Source organism: Pholis gunnellus, assembly GCF_910591455.1.
Source record: "Pholis gunnellus genome assembly, chromosome: 20".
NCBI classification, from domain to species: domain Eukaryota; kingdom Metazoa; phylum Chordata; class Actinopteri; order Perciformes; family Pholidae; genus Pholis; species Pholis gunnellus.
Window position 1 is genome coordinate 5,090,094 of NC_136547.1, and position 20,414 is coordinate 5,110,507.

Genomic DNA, 20,414 nt, shown 5'->3' on the forward strand with positions numbered 1-20,414 from the left:
TTCCTGAATGTTCGCAACTTACTTGGTGAGTCCTTTGGTTCCTTTCAAGGCAGAGTTAACATCTGCACTTTTAGAATAGAAGAATAACACACACACACTTAATAGAATAAATAGATTGAAATTGATAGAATATAAATGTGCCCTCCACGTAGCTATTAACGGTGGATCATCTACCACACACTGTGTGCAGGCTGGAGAGTCGCATGTCGACGGACATCGGAGCCATCATGCAGCTGCTGCAGAGACAGATGGCCCTGGTTCCTCCCGCCTACAGCGCCGTCTCATCGCCGCCTCAGGTGATGACACACACACACACACACACACACACACACACACACAATAACACACACACAGCAGGACGCTGGCCATCACAGAGGTCAGGCAGGCATCTGTCTCTAGGCGAGACCCAGTGATGAAAGACAGCTTTTTCATTATTATCAGATGCTGACCCTAACTGCGAATAGACGGAGGGCTACGCTTCCTGCAGACCAATAACATGTTGCCTCTTGCAGGTCTCACCTTACCCTGGTCCCGGCCCAGGACCCGGTCCAGGAGAGAGACTGGTCCTGCCTGTTACACCTCTGGAGACAAACACCCTGGCCTCCCTCTCACAGGTGAAGCAAATGTATTAGTAAAGGTTTTGCAAAAAGAATATGAACTATGTAATAATATAAACTAACTTTACATTGGTACTTCTCCTACTTAGTAGCTACACTATGTTTATGTCAGACTGGTCTCATCCAGCAGTCTTACGAAAAGTAATGTGCCGTAATTCATAGATATCCCGTGAAATTGTTTCGTATGTTAACCACGCACTCATCAACTAAAGCACACACATGGTGGGCGGGGGGGAGATGGATGAATCCAACAACCAGCGATCTTTCTGCCAGGAGACCGCTGTTTGTCCCCTGTGTGAAACGAAAAGTCAATGTTGAAGTTTGTGTCATATAACTTACGTATTTCAGTAACAGCACTTCTGTGGTTCCTGAACCTAGCTAAGTATCTTAAGATCTTTTCCTAACCCTAAACCAAGTAGTTTTGTTGCCTGAACCTAACTAAGTATTTCATGATCTTTTCTAAACCTAACCAAGTAGTTTTCTTGCCTAAAACTTACTTTTGTTTCCCGTGAAGATGGAAGTTTATTTTGAAAAGACTGTATGAATGTAACAAGCGGAATGCTGATGGACTTCTGTAAGAAAACGCACAAGAAATGCGGAGGAACTTTTCCTAACATATCATACGAACCGTCTTATGAGCATATGTTGCAGGGTGTTTTTCTTTAGACTACAGAGTTTATTTGAATGGGATCTCAGTAGCTCTCTCTGTTATCTAAGGAACTACAATATCCTGCAGCAATTGTGATAAAAAATGTTTTGTCACAACCAGTTTGCTTATAAACCTGGTAAACTACAGCACAAAACAACCTTCATAAAAGAATAACTTGACTTGAATATTAATAAGCAAAAGAGTTTTTGCTCTTTCCCACTCACCTCGTCAACTTCTTCCCCTGCAGATCTTGGATTCGCAGCACTTTGAGGAGTTCCCAGCCAAGCCTCTCGACACCCTACAGCCCCAGGACGCCCCGCTGATCGACCCCAACCAGGGCCAGCTCGCTCCCCCTGGACTGGACAGCCTGGGGCAGGACCTGGAGCTGGGACTGGGACTGGGCACAGGGCCTGGGGTGATCTCCGGGCCCGCCGTGGGTTCATGTGTCGGGGTAGATTTAGCAGCGGAGTCGAGCTTAGGAGCAGGGTTAGACTTTGGTTCGGGGGAATGTATGGGCGCTGGGGTCGGGCCGGCAGCTGGAACGGGGCTGTCTTCCCCGGATCCTGAAACCCAAAGGAGGCTGTCCCTCCAAGAACCACAGACCCCTCTGGACTCATGGACACCACAGCGACACAGCTCTGACCCAGGGGGGAGCTAAGGAAGAGGGGAAGGAGGGGGGGAGAGGGATGGAAGGAGGGTTACAGAGAGAGAACGAGAGTCCCTTCCTGTCTCTACCGTTTGGAGATCGAAAGGCAACTACTGTACCTACCACCAAAACCCTTCAGGGCACCCATCTACTGTACCTTCACCGCTCTGACCTTCTAAAAGAGGACACTCAACTCAGAAAGAGTGAAGCCAGGCGGAGAGGTTGAGGCCTCTCTCTGTCTTTCTCTCTCTCTCCCACAAGTCCCCCTCCATCCCCCCATCGTGGAGCTTTCTGAACTCCACAGCGGTACAACCTTTAACCAAAACTACAACAGAGCAGAGAGGAGCACTGTTACTTTATGAACACAGTCCCTCTGTCGACCTGCTGAAGGATGACACATAACACACACAGATGACTGCTGTCCTGTAGGAGAATCCCTTTACTGCTGTGTCCAGCGTCGGACGACCGACGAGAACAAGACAACGACGAAACGAGTAGCCATTTACGTCTTGCACTGAGAATCCTATCGAGATCATGATTATTCTATCCTATATGTCCGTGGCGCTTCCGAAAAACTCGCAAACCGGTTGGTGAATTGTAGTGTTAGCTGGTCTAACAGGAAACCTGCTGTCCCGTTCTGTTATTGGTCCCCCCCGCCCCCGCCCCCTCGTCCCAAGAGCACACTGGATTGGCTGGTTTGCACCTCAGGGGTGGGAACTGGAGGGTTAAAAGCCATGATTTTTTCTCGGTGAACATATCAGCTGCCCTACCACAAACATTGTACAGATTTGCTCGAGAGCGAAGAACATGCGGCACGCTCAGGCAGTGTCGCTAACAGGTAAACTGGCAAACCTACGAGTTTACCATGAGGACAGTGCACCAAAAAAACAGCAAACTATAAATACTTAGACAAGCAGGAAACCCACGTCTACTAAAACCACAAGCTATGACCTTGTAGAGAAACAGAAAACGTATGCCGTTGCTATGACATGACACTGGCATGCTTTCATTTCTAAAAATCGAAGTGATTGATGGGGAACCTAGTTTATCACAGTTGAATTTGCTACCTCAGATTTCATCGGTCCTTACTTTTTCTTCCCCTGAGCAAGCGCCCAGAATGCTTTCACCTTGTACATAAACCGGTTTTGTCTTGCGATTCCGTAAATAGAACAAGCTTGCCAGTTTACGATGACCAGCTGAATGCGCCATCATTCTGTGTACAGTGCAATATGCAATCAGCAAGAAGAGACGTGTGAGTGTGCTTTAATCTCATGATGTGTGTGTTCAGGTCTAAACCTGTTTACATGTTTTCAGTTTGTCCTAGTTTTTGCAGAGACTGGCGTAGAGTGCGTTTGCTTCCACTAGCTATAGAAAGTCACTGGCTTCTAACGTGGAGGACACATTTGAACTGGTTTTAGTGGTTTACAAGATCGTTTTGAATCTAGTCAGCACAAATAAAAACCCTTTACTGTACAATGTAGGTTTTAAAAACACAAGGTCACCCAAGAACTCTCAATGCTACAGCAGTAGTGATCCCAGGAGGAAGAGGATGTACCTCAGCACCACTGTTTTTGAGAATTAACTTTCATCACCTCCCATTTTAAAGTACTTGGATCCTCATCTGATCCCTGTCGTGTCATGGTTTTAGCAGGCCGCTAACACACGTCTTTGAGGTGCAAAGATGCAGCACTTGTACACATACTGGCAAACAAAAAAAGATGCACCAATCGGTTTGCAACGAAAGCTAACGGAACCGAGTTCTAGTCCTTTGTGTGAGGATGGATTCCTCTATCACTCTGCTCTGTTAGCAACATCTTTGGTTGAGGCCTCTGTGATCTGTCCTCTGCCTACATCATATTACATCACTAGAGTGGAAGGTTGTGCCTCATGGAAGCGGTGCAGCGCGTCACCGGGCACAAGATATTCCAGCAACAGAATGAAAAGTTCATGATGAATGATCTGGCCTTAGTGAGTGATGAAGGTGGGTTCCTTTTCAATGAAGCAGCATCAAGACGAAGGTATTCTTTGCATACTAAGAATTTCTGTATATGAAGCAAAAGTCCTGGAACTAAGTTTTGATCTTAAGTTTGAAAATAAATCTTCTAACAGTCCGAGGTTTTACACTTTGCAAAGTGCATGTCCATCACATACACCCCCCCCCCCCCCATTTAAAATCTCTCTTTATATCTATAAATGGAATAAATAGCAATGTAATTTATGAACACTGTGCAGTGGCGCTACTGTTAGTGTGAGGGCGGAGTCTGGGGTTGACCCAGATTCCTCAGGGCAGGCAAAGATGTACGAAATTACTAAGAGCAGGTGCAATGATAAAAACCTAATATCTTCAATAACTAACCTATGACATCTTTGAATTGTCTTCCCTGACACAGAATGATCCGGGCAGAGCCCCGACAGAGGAGGGCAGCCTGTTGAAGAAGTGCAATAGTCCTTTAAACAGTTAAGACTTGTAGCAGCTTAACTGCAACCCGCTAACGTTCAGCACTTTATCTCCTAAACAGGGCAGATGCTTAATGAAGACTCAGGAACGTGTCAGTGATGTTAGAGGGGTCCCTTTCCCTTTGTCCCACACCTCCAAACCAACCAATCAGAAGGGAGGAGAGCTCAACTCCCCTTAACGCAGGATTGTGAAGATTGTATTTGGCCGCTCGCTGGTCTAAGCTATTGTGTTTATTTATTGTTGTAGGATTGTTTCTCTTTGCCTGTGTTTTTTATCACTTTGTCTTGGGTTAAGGAGAGGGCTGTCTGTGTAAACACGTTTCTCCCCGTTCTCAATAGTTAATACTTTATTTATTATGATGAATTATTCTACACTGATCAATTCGCACATGCACACAAAGCCACATTCGACGCACATTGTGCGCGTGGCCCACTTTACCTGATTTCACAACTTTGCTGCAGCCGATGCGACGCTCTGTAACTTTAGCTTGGAACCAAAGCAAGCGACCGCCGGCGCCATTTTAAACCGGCATGTAAATGCAGCTGCATTAACTTACAATGTTAAAGTTCAGCCGAGGATATTTTCTAAAGTGACTTCAAATCGCTTTTTTGGAGGGGTGTGATCAGATTGCTTTGTTGTTCTTGTGAAGTTGAGGGTTTGTACGCTGTAAAAAGAAGCAAGTGAGTCTAGCTACTGTCAGATGAACTGTGAGTCAACGGGTTATTGTTGCATCACAGTTGGTGCAAAGTAGCTAGAACCCCCCTTTCCCAGCGCTGTGTTAAAATGTAAGTGAATGCATCACGGGTGTCTAAAGCTTGATAAGCTGCCGCTGACCACATCTACTGAGCTCTTCTTACTACTGAACCCTGGTCTGTTTTATGTGTCCCTGCCAGAACCAGGTCCCACAACCAATCAATCTGACCAGTGACTCTTTATTTTTCCAGTGTAGTGCTGAGGTTGTGATTTTTCACTCGGCATCACGCTAGCTGTAGCGGGAGCTTAGCTAGTGTTCAATAACGTCACCTCGTGGCCTGAACCGTCTCTTCAGGCTCAGAACGATGACCTCAAAGAATTCACTGAACCTGGTTGTTGTTGACTCTTCTTCCTCGCGCTGATGGTAGACCTTCGTGGAATATTCAATGCTACAGAATACATTTATGTAATGCATACTGCATATTATAAGAGTAGAGGGTGCACTTTGGGACTGGGGGGGTGTTTGTTGGATGGGGGGGGGTGTATAAGGAGTGTTCTTTTCCCTCTTTTTGCATTTGAACACAGATATAATAACCCAGCATACAGTCACAGACACACACACACCTTCCTTAACGGCTCTTCCATACCGCTGAGCTTTTTTTCAGCTCTGTTCAACTTTCTATGAGTTCTTGACAGACTTGCGTCCTGTCTCTGTAGATACTTTGAGCACCTGGGGAGGGGGGGGGTTTGGTACCGTTTACACTGGATCCGCTCTGCCTACTCCTCGCCTGTACATACAAACTTCTACTACTTGTAAAGGAATCAAAGTCTTTGGCACTCGTATAGCCAGCACTATGCAGAAACTGAAAAAAGTCTTTGGCATGCTTTGAAATGCAGAATACTATAGAGGAAAATATACTAAATGAATAAAGTCTGCTCTAATTTCCTATTAAAATAATCATCCGATTGAAAAAATCCGTCCGTGGTCGAAACGGATGCGACGATGAGGGTGATGAGGATGATGAAGCTGAAGACTTTTAATATTGTGCACATTTTTACTTGCATGCTGCACTGAGAATCATCCAGCAATGACGGGGTTTGACGTGCAAAGCAGCTGATCTTTTTTGCTGTATGCTTGCAAACTGTGTAGAGTGAAACACTGAATTCTTCCGGGTTACGGGAGAGTCATATATATATATATATATATATATATATATATATATATATATATTACTCCTTCCAGGTCATGAAAGAGATGGGTACTGAATAGCTGCAAACATAGTGATCCTAGATGATACAATATTATATTGTATAATTGTATCTTTGGTTGCGAACCACTGTAACGGAGTGATGCATGTGTGGGCAGAACTGTTGACTGTTTCCCCAAATATCAAGGAGCGTCTGATTTTGCCCGTCTGGGCCGTGTTTCCACTCTGGCCCCAAAATAATAAAAAGTTAAATCAAGTGCATCTACAATATTACCCAGCTGGGACGAGCTGCACTCTGAAGATTCAACCATCAACACTTCTGAGTAGTTTACGACCACATCTTGCTTCATTTTCAGTGCCCGAGGTGTTAGAATCTGTTAGCAATAGCATGTCTTTAACACGTTGTGCTGAGTTGTGTGATGTCACCCACGAGGAAAAAAAAGTATCACAAATGTTTTGAAAGTTGTTCAATCTTCTTAATACTCCATGGCGGTCCGTGGAATATTAACTATGGATTGGTACTACTGGGCTGGCCAATGCAGCGCTTTATTCATATCAAATGTGGAAGACATTTGGGGGGAGGGGGGGGGGGGGGGGGGGGCTCTAGGTTCTGATTGTGTGATAGCATTATCAATGGTTGAACTTTATAACATTTCAAAAATATTTCTTTCAATAAACCTCTTTGAAAGCAAACTCGTGATGTCAGGACTGATCCTATTGTCTTTGTTCTGAGTTTTTGTTTCTCTCCACATTTCAGTTGTGTTGTCTCTCCTGACAGAAACTTTTTTCCTTTTTAATAAGAAAAGTCCCTGGTCTTACTGTGTCATAAATGCATATTTTAATTTTAAAATGTGTACAATGACCGCATTAACCAATTATTCCTACCAACTTCCTTTCTAAGCCACTGCTAGGAACTTTAATTTTGTGTTGACGTTGGCGGCCCCTGTGGATAAAGGTGGTAGTGTTTACGAGCACCAGAGTCCCTTTAGAAAACAGACAGACAGTCTGCCCGGTCAGTCCTGGTTCTGGTTCTTCCGTGCCTTCCTTCCCTCCAGCGGGTCCAGCAATACGTCCTGGGTCTCCAGCAGGGTGGTGTCGGTGTTGGCTCCCAGAGAGGAGAAGCTCTGCTCCTGGAGGAGGAGGAGGAGGAGGAGCAGCTGCTGCTACTGCTGCTAGGAGTTGAGCTCTCCTCCTCCGGCCGGAGCTCCGACTGCAGGTCGAAGTCTGCTGCGAAATCGGATCTGAGTCCACGGTGGACTGGCTGGTCGCTGGGCCCGCTGCAGTCTGAGCTGGAGGAGTTTCTGTTGAACCTGCACGGAATCAAACCTAAGCCTAAGGGAATTACCCACAATTCATTGCAATGTGACGTTAAACATGGGGTAACCAGTGGAAGCATGGAGATGTAAAAAAACAACAGAGGATGGCTCATGTGTGTGTTCAGGCTGTCACATTACATTTACTCAGAAACATTAAGGTTTAAGATGGAACAAAATAAACACATGAAGTCAGAGGTTATTTATTTATTTATTCATCAAATGTTTCATTTCGTCATTGAAGCTGTTTTGACAAAAATGAGTAAAAAGATTGTAAGAAACTACCTCATCTTGTGAGGAAAGAGCCTGGAAAACTTTCAAATCAGGGAGTACAAAGTATAAAACAAATACCCACAATTATAAATCATGTTTTTTTTGTCGTTTTCATGGTAACATGATATGTTGCAGCAAAGTGCTGTTCCATTCGTATTTAAACCATTCAAGCCCTCACAGTCTCTCACACTCACCCACTTACCAGGTGACGTCAGTAAGTCCTTGAGGGTTCAGGGTTTGAGGCCTTAGGGGGGACACTGGGATTGGGCCATGCACTCCACTAATGCTCTGAACAACCTGTATACAGGATTGTATATTGCTCTTTTAAATCTTCCACAAATTCTCTCCACTAAGGAAAGACTTTACTGGTTCTGTACTGTAACATTACGAGGTGTTACAGAAACAGAGCAGCAGGTATGTAAACGTTAGGAGACACTGGTCCTCCAAGTGACTAATGAGGCGGCAGCTGAGGTTTGCGATTTCTATCACAAGGTGTCACTGTAAACCTACATGTGAGGTTGAACCATTTTGAGGTTAAAACTGCTTTTACTTTTTTCTATATATGGAAAGGGGAATGTGGTGGATACAGAGAGGGAATGAGCCAAACACATTTAATAGACATGCAATCTCAACATTGTTTAAAATGTCTGGCGTATCATCCGTAAATAGTTTATCTCATTATCAATATAATAAACATGTTTGTGTCTTGCATTATTTCTGCCTCCAGCTCGGACTATTGTATTTAAAGAATAGACAATAACACAGACTAAATGGTCTCACTATCTAGCCCATCTAGAAGGTGAATGTACCCGTGTCGTCTCTAGTTTCTGACTGGAGTCTCCGTATTTACCGTAACAACTCATCGCGGTGACATTCCAGTGAGCTGGGCGATGTAAGGGCGTCTTCCTGGGCCATAGCCCCCCCTGCTATTGGACCGGCAACGTCCCGTAAAAGGAGTCAAACTTCTCCATTGTGTGTACAACTTGTCTGTCAAAAGTACATTTGATGACGACAAAGGGACTGCCCGGGGTTTGAAAGCTCTGATTGGACGATAACCTCGTCACTCACAGTTTAGAGTCGGTTTCATTGGATAACAGGAAAGCCGGTCACCGGCGTCGCTCTCCGATTGGAAGGGAGCTCCTCCGGGGAGGATCAGGTTAGTCTGCGGCCAGCGGAGAGCACACTCGGGTGGGCGGATCGTAGCGGTGACAGCGACGCTCGCGGACTCCCTACAAACTGTCAAAAAAAGAGCAGACAACTAACGGTGAGTCACGTTTAAAGACGAACATTGTGTTGTACTCGCGGTGTGTGCGGGGCGTGCGCCGTTTGCTGTGAGCGCGAAGTAAGCGCGCGGACCGCTGGACAGTTTTCGCAGCAGTGAAATGACGGTGATTTCGGATGAGTGATTTCACAGCACGCATCGCAGCGACGGTGTAGTGGTGTAGGATATAACGGTGCCTTCAGGTGCTCCTCGGAAACTCTTACTTTCGAAAAGCAGCGGGCCGAACGCGCAGTAGCAATGTACTTGGCGATTCTTTAAGTTTCTAGCCAGAGGCAGTTGGTTTGCTACTCTCATGAACGCCTCGAAGCTAACACACACACACACACCGAGCTTTCACTGCCCCCGTCACATTTACTACGAAGGTGGGTAGGTCACGTGTGACTGAATATGGTCCTTCCGATATTCCCGACAGCACTTGAGGCAGCATGGGTGCGCACCGCGCGGTGAACTTGCACCGTCACAGCAGACAGAGGAGCGAAGTTGTACTAAGTAGCTTGACTTTGTCTGCGTCTGGTTCAGCTTTGCCCATTCACTTACAGTCCGTTAGGAGTGACTGAACAGAAACGCGGCTTGTGGCAGACTGTTTATTTTAGTGGTTGAGCTCCATATACTGAACTGTGCGTACATTGACCTCTTCCACACCCCATACTAAATGAATATGACTTTTACTGCACGGGTGAGAAGCAGTGCATTCATTTAGTAGGAGTCAGAGATATTTCTCCATTGTTGTGTTCCAGCTCTTATCACTGCTTATCATTGGCCGCCCACAATGCTGCTGATACACTAAGATAAGCTTCTCACTCATTCCCTTTTCTCGATTCCCTCTGAACACATTAAAAGATTACATTTACAGGTAAATATTAGATTTAGCTACAATGACTGTGGTTGAAATGTAGATCTCAAGATTATATGCCAAATCCAATTTTAAATATAATTATTATAATACACCTTTGAAACAAAAAATGTGACTCCCCCAAATTCAAAGTCCATTTATTAGCTTTTTTCCCAGAGCTTTCAGCTGCATCTCATGGTATTTATTAGCCCAGTGTGTTTGTTCAGTTATGATGGAGTTAGGTATTATAACTGAGCGTGGTCCGTCAAAGCTGAGGAAGAAAATGCAATGCGGTCAACTTCAAGTGATGTTCAAAGTGACGACCTGTGTTCCTCTGTTATTACACCAAACAAAACTCTTGGTATTCCTTGTAAAACTAATCTTTTGTCCGTTTTTGATACCAGCCAGCGTCATTAATCATAACAATACAACCCTATTGTTCACACCTGCACTGGGACATGATTGCACATTTTGCCACTGAAATTGATGCTATAAAGAGGAATCACAGCAGAGAGGATTGTCTCCCTCCCTCCCTGTCTCCCTCCTTCTATCCAGATTACTCTCCAATCCTCCCCCCAGCCAGATTACTGAGTGGGAAATAAGAGGTGGAACAACTGATCTCAGGCCCTGAATTCATTATGGACCTGATCCAATCGCAGCCCTAAATTGTCCGGTTGCTCGTTGATTCGTGGTAAGCCCGCCAAAGTGATCAGGTATTAAGAGCTGGAGGGGTTATCAAACAGGGCGCAGCGGTCGGTCACGGTCGGACCAACTTTCCCAAGAGTTGCTGAAGTGAACAGCTACAGTGTCTCTGTTGAGTTCCACAATGTGCAGAGGTGAAAGAGAGGCGTTGCATCAAACCCCAGAGAAAACTCAAGAGGCTCTTATTTTGAAGGATACATGTATCGGCTCATATAACTTAATGGTGCTGTAATGGCCCGGTGTTTGTTGGTGTCGAGTGAAGTTCGAGGCCACATCATCAATCTCCATCGTTGATACACTTTCCAGCAGCTGGGAGTGTGATGCTGCTCCGCCTCTGCAGTGTTCTGTTCAGTGTTCTGTTTAGTGTTCTGTGTTCAGTGTTCTGTTCAGTGTTCTGTGTTCAGTGTTCTGTTCAGTGTTCTGTTCAGTGTTCTGTGTTCTGTTCAGTGTTCTGTTCAGTGTTCAGTGTTCTGTTCAGTGTTCTGTGTGGTTGGAGGCAGTTGTGGACTGTTGAGACTCCTGTTAAGAGGAGACACTACCTTGAAAAGCATTTTAAAACATCTTTAAAAGTTTTTTGATAAATACATCGGCCCAACTCATCACATTCTGCTACGGTGCTGCTCAACGGTGTTTCAACGCCCAGCGGCTTCCCGCCAACATCAAATACCACTCTCAGTATTTCTATAGTCTTGGACACTGTTGTATTCTGGGAAATGGCAAAGGTGAAATCAAACTACGCGGAAACCTACAGCCAAGGCAGCTCACAAAATTGACTCCGACTGGTTTTGACATTTGCTCGATCTGAATATGTACTTTCACCAAAATGGCCGGCAGCATAACAAAGTACCCACTGTCGGGACAAATTGGACAAACGATCCATGAGGCACGTTTGCCGAAATCTAATGTCAGACGTTGACCTTGAATAGTAAGCTCTGTTTAGGGAGAGGGGGAGGAGGCTGGTGGGATGGTTGGTCATTTGGTTGCCCATAGAAACCAAAAGTGAAAGAAAAGACAGCACCCAACATGTAAACTGTGGTAAACTGTTGTAACCAGTGGTAACCAGTGGTAACCTGGTAACCTGTGGTAAAGTTTGCTTCAGCATGCCATTGGTGTGTATGAGTCTTTAACACTAGTGTCCATGACTCCATGCAGGCGTGTCATATTTGAGCCAATCAGATGAGCTCATCGTACATGTAGGGCTCGTTATTGTGAGACCGATGCCAAGGCAACACCTGGGTTTTGGTACAGATACCAAAAAATACTGCTATCGTTAGCTTACTGACATACAAACATATCTTTCTATTTAACATAATTAGCCAAACTGAATTATGTCTAGAGACAATGTAGTCATATCAAAACTGTGTCCAAGTCAAATTCAGATTTAATTATTAGGTATACAAAACTGCGATTAAATGCCAGTTTCTTTACTTGACACTTTTTTGATAAGATTTTGGTGAGGATAAAAAGTACAAATGTTTGATATCCAGCCCTGCAGTATGTCCAGTTAAGATGCTCATTGTCCATAAAAAGGAACTGATTTAAAACTGCATGAAAGACGATTGGTTGTAGCCTTTATAATGAGTAGGAGCTAGATCATCACTGACTGCCCATTGGATTTCATATTATAATTATGCTCCTGCTTTATAGTGAGGCCGATGGGAAGCATGCCATTTATTGTTTAATGAATAAAAGATAGTTTTCACTACAGTGGTCAGGGACAAAGCTACTGAGGGAAATAATCTCTTCTATTTGATGTGATTGTATGGTGAAGGAACACATTGTTGGTATTGAAGCTGTTTCTGTGTAACTACTGGATGATCACGTTACCCCTCTGTGTTCCAGTCATTTAGCATTTGAGGGATGATCGCACAGACAGATGTTTGTATCCTGGCTTTATACTCTCTAGCTTTTGGAGGAATTATGAATGCTCCTTTTTTTTGTCCTTTTTGAATGATATTCTGTTTTATTAATAACCATGCCGTAGCCCAAAGCAGGAAGCCCAGAAGGTCCCCTCTCTTTCTGGGAAGTCCCAAGTAGAGGAATAGAGAACTCTATCAAAAGTAGGGTTGGGTGCCGAAAACCGGTGCCAATATTGTGCCTGAGCCGATTGAAATACTTTTTTTACACTACTCTGATGACTCCGTCCTGGCAGCAGGTAGCGATAGCCTCCCGTTTGTATAGCTACAGTAGCTAGCTAGCCATCAACCTTTTAACAGAGAAAATGCCGAAAGGTAAACAGTCAAAAGTGTGGCTGTATTTCGCACAAAAAGATTCAAACAACGCGACGTGCAGCAAACGCAACAAAACAATTGCATGTAAAGGGGGGAACACATCAAATCTCATGAAACATCTGGCAACGCATAACATCCACTTGAAAGCAGAGGCATGCAGCGTGTTCGACTGCCTGCGTGAGTGTGAGCCCATGGCCAGCACATCAGCGGGCAGTGTGGACCTCCCTGGCCCCGGCGATGGGGAGACTGGGCCCAACCCTGAAACTTTTGCCAGAGAAGGCAAATATGCTCATATTTCTGCAAAAGAATTGCTGAAGTTTGAAGCTGTAGTGTGTGTACAGAGTATGTGTGTTTTGTATTTATTTATATTTATTTAAGTATACTGTAAACCGTTAACAGTTAATATATTGTTCATAGTTTGAAGTTCAAAAGTTTGAAGCTGTAGTTTGAAGCCAAGTGCTTTGTATTTATTTATATTTCTAGTATACTTTAAACAGTTAATATATTGTTCAATTTGAAGAAAAAAATGTGCTTTTTAAAGTATCGGTTCAGGCACCGTTTAGGCACCGGTATCGTTTTAAAAGTATCGTTTAGCACCGGTATCGGAAGAAACCCAAACCATACCCATCCCTACTCAAAAGCTCTCGGTTCTTTAAATATGTGAGTTGATGACCGAGGTCACAGAAAGAGAGGAAAATAGTTATTTATCTAGTTTAATGATACAAATCAGTCAGGTGATTGATTTGAAAACAATAATATAAATATATATACGAAGTAACACATTAGCATGTTAGCTTTCAGGATCAGTTTTTTTATTGTAGAGCTGCTACCAGCGTGGCTTTTAGTCCTGGTTCAGGAAAGAATTGATAAATGTGTAACTTTTATGGTAGCTCCATAGCAACGAAACGACCGAACGCTTCAAGACCATTGGTCATAAATATCAGTATTCATCAAGCTCTTTTAGCTATGCTGCATACCACGCAATGATAAACTAGCAGTATGATACATTTTAAGGCAGTGTACAGAAGCATCATTTATTGTAATTTACATCTTCTGCAGTAGAAGAAGGACATTAGTCACGTTCATTAAAATGTGAATAAACATACATGAAGGAAAAGGAGACATACGGAGGAAGAAATAATGGAAGGAAGGGGTGAATCAGTAGGATGGGAGGGAAGGAAGGAAGGAAGGAAGGGAAGAAAGGGCCGAACCGAGTAGACAGGTTCCTAGAGTTACTCAGTTGGAAAGATCCTGAATTATTCTCAGCCAGTGGAATGTCTGTCGACGGGAGCCGTGAGTCATCGACTCCCCGTCTTCTTGCTCAGACACTGAAAATAAACTGATGGATAATCTTGTGTTCTTCTCTCTTCATGTCTGCTCACCATGACCAGGAGTCATAATTCATCTTGAAACATGTCAGGGAGTGCCTTTTGCAACCTTGTATGTTGGAGCTTATTTGGTAGCTGTCCGGGTCAAGGAGGAGTCGGGGTCAGAAGGGGGGGGTTGGAAAGCCGATCTGTGCTTCACAGTCGGGGTCGTCCCGACTGCAGCAGGATACTCTCTCTTCAAGGCCGGCAGGCGGCTTCATCCCGGCCTCTGTCTAGGAATCAGGCAGTGGCGGGCCATCAGGGCCTGCAAACAGAATCACAAAGTTATAGCTATTTTATAATTTAATATTTTTTCTTAAATACACTACATGTATCATAATTTATAAAAATATTTTTCCCACTACCTTATTTTCTCATTGCACAGCTACTGTGCTCCTCAGTTGCTCTGCTTCCAGTGCAGCTTGTTTTAAGTAGAGCTTTTATCCAATCAGATTTCACCTCTGTGTCTCTAGGTAGAAGAGAGGCCCCAGGCCTGCAGACTCACCAGTGCCTCCATGTGCAGTTTAAGTGAATGGGGACGATATTGTTGATTGTCAGTGTTCAACCAACCATAAATAATATTTATGTCATTATTTAATATGCTTTATATTATATATTATTATTTGTACAACTTGTTTTTATGAATATGGATTGTCGTTTGGTTTTATATGTGATAGGAACTATTGTTACGTCCTATGTTGCGCTGGGGGGACACATTTAGCCGGTGCACAGCAACAAGAAGACGCGCCAAGCGGTAGCGGTCTATATACTCCGCACAAAGAGTTAAAGTTAAGTTACAGTGTTTAAGTGATCTACTTTGAAGATTCATGTGTTTTCAAGTGGACTCATTTTCCCTCTCGGTGTTGACAGACGAATAAATCCGTCAGTAACAAGAACTATGGAGTAATGTATTTCCTGGAGGGAGTGATAGGAGAGAATTAACTATTCTGTTAATTTGTCTATCGTGTCGTTTTCATGATATGGGTAATGTTGTTCCCTCTGAATCCTCCTGAGCTACTCATTGGGTGTCCGTTGGAGCAGCACGGTTAAGCTTTGTGGCCCGGATTGGGCAGCTTTGTTGGGGTATAATTGATACAAAGTAGTTTGAATGTCGTCTGGCCACATCTAAAGACAAAAGGGTTTCAAACTAGTGCGATGAGACCAAATTCAGTGACTACATGTGGAACATAACGGTATCAGACACGGGTTGACCATCAAGGGGAAAGATCTTCCTGCTTGGGGAACTCTCCCAGCTCAACTTTTTCTGCTGGATGACCCTGCTTTGCAACAGAAGGCCGATATCTGTCTGATTCCAACCTTCGCCCTCTGCGGTGTCCGTTCCCTGGTAGCATTGTATGCCTTTGCTAAATTCTCAAGGCTGTAGCATCGGTTGATTGGTTGCCTGCCATGGAATTAGTCAGGCCACATGCACCGGACAGCTTGACCCTGGGAAAGCATTTATGATCTGTTTCACGGTGATCGATCCTCCACACAGCTGTAAATAGCTCCAGTACAGCTGGTAATGCTTTCCCGTTAGTATCGAACCTGTTTACTGTAAAATCAATGTGGCTCTAAGAACCGGTGACTCATTATAGCAGAGAACTTTTAATACCTCAATGTGGCCCCGTTTGTCTTTTCTCCGCAGTCAGAAGTGTGTAATTAATAAAGATGTATTTATGTCGTGAGGATGAGGACGAGGCCAGCTTGTGGTGTAGCAAAGGGAACGTCAGGTCGTGGGCTCCTGACCGGTCTGAGTCTGGCTGCTCACCCTCAGAGGATTTGTTGTCTTTTAATAAGGTCCGGGCATGTTGAGGGAAGTCCCAGCCAAGTGAATCGAGGCATTCATTCTTTCTATGCTGTATGAAATGCAAAGAAAAAGAGAGATCATTTCATCCTCTTCCTCCCAGGCCTCAGGTTGGCCTCCCTTGTTTCAATCAGTTATTAATCAATGATTTTACAGTCAATATGTTAGCCATTATTGTTGTGGACAAATGCAGAGCTCTGCTTGCTAAGAGCATGCAAAGCCATCTGGGGCTGCATCTAATGATTCTTTTTTTCCAATAATCAATTCATTGTCCATTGTGATTTCCCAGAGGTGGTGATAATGGACGACACAGCACAGCTACGACAGCTTCCTCTGTTTGGCTCTCCGTTCTTCCAAAGGTCAATCCTGTTGAGACAGCTTTCCGCTGGTCAGCACACCTGTGTGTCAGAGTTGAACTAGACGAGGCACATTCTCATCCCCATTGGGCAGCGGATCCACAGGTCATGGTGATTCCATTGGAACGGACTGGCCACACATGACCCCTGACCCCTGACCATCTTATCAACTGATTGCATGTCTGAATTTCCATTTAAACACACCCTCTGGGATTCTATTCTTCTTCTCTCAGGTATTAACATGTTTTATCCCAACAGTAATTTGTCAGGGTGAAAAGTTAGCAACTTTTGAACCATCACCACTGCAGATGCTCCAAAATGAGGAGTTGAGTCATTTTTCAAATGAATTTAGTAAATCAGATTCAACTGTGTGACACATTGCTACAGACTTTTGCACAACGCCATCTCTGAAGAGTGCGTGCGGACTCTTTCAACCCAACATCCAGTGACATGATTTCATAGTGCCGTGTCTCCTGGGCAGCCAAACACACACACAGACGCACTTCGTAATATGTGTGTGTGTGTGTGTGTTGGTGGGGTTGGAGGGGCGGAGTGCGACATTGCGTGACAACGGCGGATTGAGTGAATGAAATGATGGAGGGATGGAGAGCGGAGGGGAAGAATGGGATGGTACAGAGTGAGCCGGTCGCTGTAATCCTCACTACAGCAGCAGCTGGACCAATGTGTCAGCAAGCAGGCTTTACTGCTGCTGGGTTTATACAGAGGGTGAGGAGTCCCACCGTGCACAGATGGATGGAGAGGTAGACGGAGGAGGGGGGGTAAGGCAGGTATGGTCAGGCAATATCACCACTTTTGTATTGACTTGATATTTCATAGAACTCCTTTCTCCAGGTATGGTTTCAGTGCTTCCTTTAGATTTCATTTTGAAACGTATTCTTGGTATTGGCTGAATGAGCCTCATATTCAACTCCACATAACACAACAGCTGCATCCTCAGGTGTTTAGTTCAGGGTGGTAACAGGGATGGTGTAGCCCCAATGCCAAATTCAAAGAATCAGCCAGAGAGGCCAGTCTCGTATGTCAATGAAGCCTCCAAACATAAGGAAAAGGACAGCCATATGAAAGTAGTTAAGCCGTGGGTCCACTTGACTTGTTAATGTGACTTTTGTGATCTGATGCACCAGATGGTTCATTCAGTGTCAGCAGATGTGTGTCCACACTTGACACCTCAGTGCGCCCTCCCTGATCGGATAGGGATCGGATATATTTTATGGTTGAAGGAGCGGCTGTAAAACGATGGATAAAAACATTTCATTTCCTATAAATCCCTCACAATAAAAGCCCCCCTTACTTTTGCTGCTCACTCTTCCTCCATGCAGTATTAGTCGTCTTGTTTTATTGAAGAATAGCCGCTAACAAAGCGCCGCTAATTCGGGGATATACACATTTTCCTATACAATAGATTAACATTGTTTTATATATATATATATATATATATATATATATATATATTTTTTTTTTGTAATATTATAAGAAGTAGGACTGAAGTTGTAATTTTTTAGAAATGGAACGGAACCCAAATATCAGTATGCAAATAGTTAGGAATGTGAGGAATTTAAACTATAGTGTTGTTTCAGCAGACCAAGTTGCAGTGTGTACACACAAGCGAATACCCGATGACATGTCCTAGCTCTGGATGAGTCTGAGTCCACTACCTGTGTGTGACAGTGTTTGTTTTGGGATTAGAGTTTGGTGTGTGTGTGTGTGTGTGTGTGTGTGTGTGTGTGTGTGTGTGTGTGTGTGTGTGTGTGTGTGTGTGTGTGTGTGTGTGTGTGTGTGTGTGTGTGTGTGTGTGTGTGTGTGTGTGTGTGTGTGTGTGTGTGTGTGTGTGTGTCCGTCTGTGCTGCTTTGCATTCCATTGCGATGCGTTCAGCCTCACTCTGCAACAATAGGCCATAGAAATACTGTGTGTGTGTGTGTGTAGGCGAAACCACAGGGACATACAGGGGATTCATTCAGCCACTGCTGCTGCATGTCCTTTCCAAAGGGAGGGGGAGGACTACCTGTCTGTCTGTCTGTCTCGCTGCTCCCTAGCTTGCACACTAATGGGTTGCAGCAAGTGTTGGATCATACTAGCTCGATCTGAGAGCCAGAAATCCGCTCTGTCACACACACATGGTTAAACACTAGCCCTTTCACTCAACCTCAAACAGGCCCTCTGTGAGTTCCATCAAGGCACTGTATGGATGTGAGAGCAGCAGGACACACACACACACACACACACGCAGGGCGCATATTAATGTTACCTAAAGTGGAGCTCTGGCAATTGACTCAAACTCAGGAGGGCACTGACTCATCCACACACACATGCATACATGTGCAACTACAGAATATAGGTTTGAAATGTACTCTAGATGTACACGTTGTGTTTACACGACAGAACATAAACTCTGAAGTGTCACTGTATGGAGACATGTTAGTGCAAAAGGCTCTGATTAAATAAACTTCCTGAAAGTCATTTGAAGAATTGAAAGCGTTTCTCTTCCGAAATGGTCCTGAAAAAAGGAAGTGACGCCACACTACCAAAGTCAGTAATAAGCATAGAGCAGAGCAAGCACAAGCTGTTGTGGACTGTGCTAACAGCTAACACCTAACAGCTAGCTTTTAACCACAGGTGTGTGTGTGTGTGCTACTAGTTTGCACATGTGCAGTACCGATCGTGCAGGATGTAGGGATCGGGTAGGAAGTGACACATGTTGTTTTTGTTTCTGTGTAGCGTAGATGAACTGATACATGATTTGATAACGTGATATGGAATCTGTGCATAGGCTCCCGGACTTGTCGATACCCGGTCCAGCATGTTAGGCTGTATGGGAGGGATTTCTGATACTCGTCAGCTGTGTTTACCATTTCATAAGCACAGAGAGGTGACCCTGTCTTTGTAATTGTTCTTATCTGTTTTCTGTCTCATCTATTGTTTTGTTTTTTTCTCTCATCCCTCACTCTCCTTTGTTCCCGTGCGTCCTCACCACCCTGTCTCCTTTCCCCTAGCAACCCCCTTCCACTCCTCCTTAATACCATCGATTTACTCCCATCTCTTCTGCCCACCAGCCAGCTGGTTGACAGATTTTGGAAGATGTTGTGATTTCACATCGCAGCTGATTGAGAGCAGAGCTCTGTGTACTCTTCTCTCTCTCTCTCTCTCTCTCACACACACACACACACACACACACGGTTACAGTGGCAGCAAACATTGTGAGTACTTCTGAAAGTTACATGGGAAAGCCCTTAAAGACGGACTCAGCTTCTGTATTATTAATCTGCGTAAGGCACACTATTCATTATGTACTATATGTGGGATGTCATGCATAACCATTATGCTGTTACATAATGATCTTACACACACACACACACACACACACGCATGCACTCAGTCCTGTTGAAAGGACCTAAAACTGCCTCAGAACAGCCTGTCAGCAGTTTTTATACAACTATTCATGACATGTACGTACTAATTGTTATGACACATCACAGCACACATTTATGAGCATATGTTAAAGCCAGTGAATGAGCACACACACACTTCCAGGACATCGGGTGCTCTTGCGTCATCAGACTATTTCGGTCCATGTCACATCAGCCTCGTCTGACGGTGTCGCATCCAGAGGAGAGGATTGATGGCAACGTGGAAATGAAGGAAATGAATTTTGTCAAATTATGAACTTATAATGAGCACATTAGTCAGCGGTTTATGTCGGTGTCTCTAATGTCTGAGAGAGACCAGTGTTGCAACATCGGCGACTAATCTAAACTCTGCATTTGGACAGTTTGAATCTTTGATACAGCTTTGTGTTTTCATTGGTTGACTCAGCACTTGGTTCATCAATCTGCCTCGTGACTCACACATCTAAAAATTCATACTCCTCTCATGTCTTGCTCATATTTGCACTGATACTGACTTTATAAATGGATCAGGTATTGGCCAGACATGACCAAACACATCCTTTAATAACTGTCAGTAT

General features: G+C 44.3%; 2 protein-coding genes across 8 annotated transcripts in view; both read left to right on the forward strand.

Moving 5' to 3' along the window:
• kcnh2b (potassium voltage-gated channel, subfamily H (eag-related), member 2b) overlaps positions 1-1,924 on the forward strand; it is a gene marked incomplete at both ends in the record, with an annotated part of 205,837 nt that extends 203,913 nt beyond the window's left edge. The window contains 3 exons of the mRNA XM_079181271.1: positions 191-296; positions 513-614; positions 1,514-1,924. Coding sequence (XP_079037397.1) covers positions 191-296; positions 513-614; positions 1,514-1,924 — 619 coding nt within the window. The remainder of the gene's footprint in view (positions 1-190; positions 297-512; positions 615-1,513) is intronic.
• Positions 1,925-9,027: 7,103 nt separating this feature from the next.
• LOC306712256 (uncharacterized protein) overlaps positions 9,028-20,414 on the forward strand; it is a 91,036-nt gene continuing 79,649 nt past the window's right edge. For all 7 annotated transcript variants that reach the window (XM_079181445.1, XM_079181444.1, XM_079181448.1 and 4 more), the window contains exon 1: positions 9,028-9,121. The gene's annotated coding sequence lies outside the window, so the exon portion shown is untranslated. The remainder of the gene's footprint in view (positions 9,122-20,414) is intronic.